We start from the raw sequence: 5,275 nt of genomic DNA, 5'->3' as shown, positions 1-5,275 counted from the left end.
AGCTTTCTATGAACTAATATTATAAGCCAAACAATAAAGTTCATTATTGCAGGATTTGGGTGTTTTTGGCACATTTTGGGTTTTTACTGTATGATTTTGCACATTTAAGGTTTTTTATTATAACCAGTCTCTAATTATAATAAACAAATTATTGGAGACCTGATTGGCTTTATTTTATTTTATAAAGCTATATTTATATTATTATATGTGATAAGGATCAAATGATAATATTTAAATAAAAACAAATAAGTAAAATTGTTTAATATAATATATTATGTCAGATTTTAGTCAAATTCATAGCATTGGAATGTAAAATGCTGAAATTCAATTATATACAATTTGCATTAAATAAATAAATATAAATTTCAGTTATACATTATAATTTATTTACATTTCTTACACAAGTTATTTACTACACTTCCGATTATGCCAGACAGACTGTGGAATATTCAAGGTCAAGCTCGGAGGGGTTAGACTATCGCTGTCCGCAGAGACAGGGTGAGGGTTCGGCTTGGCTGGGCTCTGCCCAAGAGGAGTAGAATGGGAGTACTGGCCTCTGCCACCCGAGCTCGACTGGCTGCCACTTGCTCTGCGCTGGGACTGTCGCGTCTTACGCACTGTTGGCAGGGCCCAAGCGATCCCCAGGCTCTTGAACACTTCCTCGAAGTCATCCGAGGTGGAACCCAACCATGAGCTTATGTCTCTGTCGTCGAGAAGACAGAGGCTGGAACCAGTCGAACCACGACTACCGCGCTGTCTGGGACTGCCTCTTATAGAACTGATATCGGGGTCGAACCCTGGAGTCTCAGGCCGCTGCGACTCACCGCATTCCTGAATCGTTGACAGTTCATGAGGAGCTGCCTCGGCAGGTCCCTTCCTACAAATAAATAAGACAAATATTCTTAATTACTATGCAAGCAGATATTAAAAGATATGTAAGAGTATATAAAAAGAGATGGTTTTCGAAATATACATAAAACTGACCTGAAATTAGAGTTCTGTGAGGATGAAGGGTGAAGATGTGCTGCAGTACTAGGGTGGGGGTAAATGTGAGCTGGAGGAAGGTCCTGACATGGCGATGCCCTATGAGCCTCACCACTCTCATCAATAGGTTTCGTTGGATAGACACCCTTCTTTACCGACTTGCTAAGCCTCACCGAATGGTGTACCTCAGAAGGAGGGCTCATGTAAGAGCTGTCTTCCGTCTCATTTCCAGTCTGGCAATCTGGCAAGATACGAATACGTTCCATCATCTTGGCCAAGTCTTGTACGCGATGTGCATAATCCTCAGCCATTTTAGAAAATTTCATGGCTTCCTTAGTGGTTGAATCATCTGATGCATTGGGAAGATCTTGGGGAGAAACATGGCACTTGCAAACCTTAGTACACTCACCCGTTGAATTTGATCTTCTCCTGTTGGATTTATCGAAAATACTGCTGCTAATGGAGACATCGCTAACAGAGGAGGTAGTCAACTCGTCAATACTCCTCCTGCTCATTTCGAGGACTCTTTTTATGTACTCATGTAGCTTTGGATTTTTATTCTTGGCCTCTATCTTACTAAGGATTGCTCTCAATAATGTTTGGTGGGCAGGACTGAGTTTGTTGGGCGGGCTCATGTAAGAAGTAGAACCAGATGAAGTCGGTTCGGTACTGCTCAATCGATTGTTCCATGTCATATTCCTGCTGACAGGACTTTCTTCATGAAATTCCAAACTAGTTTGTATATCTTTGTCTGTAGTTTTTGGAGAGCTTTCCATTGGCAATCGATCTTTCTTCTTTCCTGCCTTTTCACTTACTTTAACTGTGACTTTGATTCCCTCAAATGTCAGTGAAGATTCCACTGCATCTGAATTTGAAGATTTCGAGGAAGCCATTTCACATTCCAGCTCTACACCATTAGTTAATTGCAATGGGGAGTTTGATAGCACTAAAACATTTTTTTCCTCTTCTTTGATTGGCTGTGCTTCAGTTACAGCCTGAACATTTTCATCAGAAACAGGAGGCAAATTTTCAATAGCAGTGTCTTCTGGAAGTTCTTCATCAACATTTGTACGATGCCCACCAACAGGACTGACTGAATTTTTTCTCTGGTCAATATCTTTCTGTTTGGGGATGTCATTATCATGACGTGAGCAGCGAGTGCACCTAGAGGTACACGAGCAGACTTCGCAAACTGTCTCACACTTGACAGGGCTTACTGCTCTGTCCTGTTTAACAGGTACTACTCTAATGCCTGAAGGTCCTGCTTCTTGCTGGTCCCTGATCCACTGAGGAATATCTTCTTCGTCAACATTTATTGCACAAAATTTGGCTTCCAATTCTTGTTTTTGCCTAGCCCTTTCTGCTTTTAACTTACTGATAAGTTCTCGAAAAAAATCTTCATTGTCAGTGCTTGAGTCCTGATACATTTTGGGAGGAGACACGGGATCGCCACCTAGAAAAATGATTAATATAAATTTTTTTGCCAATGTAGATGTATAATAGATATATAATGAATAAAATTAAGTAATTTCAATGAACCAAGTTATATAGGCTGCAACTCCCTTTCATAAGCAAAGTTTGAGATAATATGGATGAACAGTAATAAGTCATCAGATAAATAGAGTGAGAAAATAAAATTAAATCGCGTAAACAGCATGTTCATAATAAACAAAACAGAACGACAGTATTTACAACATAAATAATACATTACAAATGTTTACTCTGTGACATAAAGATCAGTCATGTTTCATCATAATTACAAATTTGCTGGAAACATAAATGGGTTTTTTGAATTATCAAGTTTCCTTACAAATGAATCAAATGCACTCAAATCGGCTAATAAAGTCTGTAGTGTCTAGTTTAGATGAAAGGTAGCCGACATATGCTCGCAACAAAGGATGTTTCTAAACCCAGCACTGAGCTCATTGATGGAATCGTTAATCCATCAGACCATCTTAGAACTCATTGAAGGAAACCATCTTTATTTAAATAATTGTTATCAATTGGAAAACTTTATTACAATGTAGGTCCTTAAGGTTATAAACAAATTGTATTTTGAAAAATAAAATTGGGTTACTACATCTGGACAAATGACTACTTTCAATCCTCACTAAAGACTGAATAGATAGGAAACTGCATGTCGATTCCGACAATTACAGCACTTACTAGACAAACGTTTTAAACTTTCAATCCATTATATGTCTTTGACTGATCTACATGACTTATCTGGATATCCAGAGTTGACCTTAGGGATTCCACTAAACCTTCCAATTCCTCTCGTATCCAATCCTTACAATCCAAAATCCTTCATAAAATCCCCAATGCTTCCTACATGGTCACCAATAATTTCTGAACTTGCTTCCTCTTCCATTCCTGGCAATCCTCTGAGGTGCTTGAAAAGAAGACCCAGGTTCGATTCCAGCTGTGGTGGATAATTATTTATCCTGTTACGGAAACTGTGAGTCATTGGGATTAAATCGGAAAAAAATCTGGCGGTCAAGTGTGATCCCTAACCATCCCTTCATGGGTTGTAGCAATACAGATTTCTTTTCAACTTCCAATGGTATTATTCAGACAATCGTGTTCACATATAATATAGATTTTGAAAATGAACAAAAATTAAAGACTAAAAGATCAACATTCATTTTTTTTTACTTTCACTTACTGTATTGTAAGAAGTAGCGCAAAGGTTAAAAAATTGTAATTTAAGTTTAAACCAAAATCCACGTTTTAAAGTCCAATAACTGGGTCCAAATAACCAATTCTTATAAAATGATCTTTAAGTAGAGTGCTGAGTGACGGAGAAAGAAAAAAATTAGCTATAGTTGAAACTAATAGATAAGATTGCCATGGATACGATATTTATTTATCAATGGTTCATTCATGAGTAAGGGTCGTATCCATGGCAATCTTATCTATTAGTTTCAACTATAGCTAATTTTTGTCCATATCTGATGCTAACTGATGTGTGAAGAGCTTCCTCTAATTCTAATAAGTAATTCGATAAAATTTGTTAGAATTTTATTACTAGACTAGAAACATAATACAATACTTAAAGAATCTTTATACTTTTAACATGAATTGATTAGTAAAATAAAACTTGCCATTTGTCGTGTTAGGGGAAGATTCTGTATCTAGTCGCGTTAATTTAACCCCTCCAGTCGGTAGGTTACAACTCTTGATTCGAATTCCACTTTTATTTGTAGATATCGGCATTGGTGGTTTTATAGCGATTCCTATAAAACAAAGAAATTTAAATTAGATGCATACAAAATCAAGTTTAACATTAGTTTTATTTTCGACATCTAACACAATTTCAAATGTATAGACCATTTTTAATGAGGCTTTATATACAGGGTAATATAAATGAGTGATCAAATTATGGTAGCAGATACTATACCTTAGGAGGAACAAAAAAGTCAACATGACCATAGTCCGTTCTCAACAGTTTAGGATAAAAATAGAATTTTGTGTTTTTAGCTGTTCTCCTTGGTTTTTAGCTAAATAAATAAAATTAATTATTTTTCTTATTTTACTAACAATAATTACAAATTTTATTTACAAAAACTGCCCAAAATGCCCTCCACTCTCGCTTATACACGCTCTACTTGTTCTGAGAACATCTCCTGATCTATTTATTTCCCAACCGTCCCCCTTCATCTCTTTATACTTGAGAATAATTTTATATTCCAAATCCTGTCTGCTGTCCACTCAGTCACCATAAATTATCGTCTTTAATTTTCTCCATACATAAAAGTCCATTGGAGTGAGGTCTGGGCTTCTGGCAGGCTATCTGCATATTATGCCCAATCCATCTATCTTCGTAATTTTTTAGTAAGCCCCTGTCAAATAGCAAGCTGTTGTGGACTGAACAGCCATCCAATTAATACCAGATGTTCTACTGCTAATGATATGTCGTAAAATTGGTTTGGAAGTTCATTCAGAAGGTAAAGGAAAGCCTCTGAATTAATCCTCTCCGGAATAAATATAGGCCGCAAAAGGTGGGCCTAATGAATATTTATAATTATCACTAATGAAATAAGAATAATAATCAATTTTATTTGTTTAGATAAAAATCACGACAAATTATAATTAAATATATATAGGAAGATGGTCAGGGTTGTGGTCAAAAAGTGAAACAAAAATAGTTTACAACTATTTATTTTCCAACGTTTCGCCCCACTTTGCAGGGCTTTATCAGGGCTAAAAAGATACAAAATGAAACTATGTTAAGATAAAATGATAGAAATAAAAATAAAAAGATACAATGAAAAGAATAAAAAACAAGTAA

The 5,275-nt window shown here is 36.1% G+C and overlaps 1 protein-coding gene across 2 annotated transcripts in view; it reads right to left on the bottom strand.

Moving 5' to 3' along the window:
- Nucleotides 1–236: 236 nt before the first annotated feature.
- The window catches only part of LOC106678508 (golgin subfamily A member 4), a 13,905-nt gene continuing 8,866 nt past the window's right edge, over nt 237–5,275 (bottom strand). For both annotated transcript variants that reach the window (XM_014417047.3, XM_014417048.3), the window contains 3 exons: nt 4,089–4,220; nt 985–2,437; nt 237–877 (listed from right to left, as the gene is read on the bottom strand). In XM_014417047.3, coding sequence (XP_014272533.1) covers nt 406–877; nt 985–2,437; nt 4,089–4,220 — 2,057 coding nt within the window. In that variant the 3' untranslated portion in view covers nt 237–405. The remainder of the gene's footprint in view (nt 878–984; nt 2,438–4,088; nt 4,221–5,275) is intronic.

This window comes from Halyomorpha halys, unplaced genomic scaffold (assembly GCF_000696795.3).
Source record: "Halyomorpha halys isolate HHAL.00 unplaced genomic scaffold, Hhal_1.1 Scaffold145.1, whole genome shotgun sequence".
NCBI lineage: Eukaryota > Metazoa > Arthropoda > Insecta > Hemiptera > Pentatomidae > Halyomorpha > Halyomorpha halys.
The sequence above is the reverse complement of the archived record's forward strand: the minus strand, read 5'-3'. Positions and strand labels throughout refer to the sequence as shown.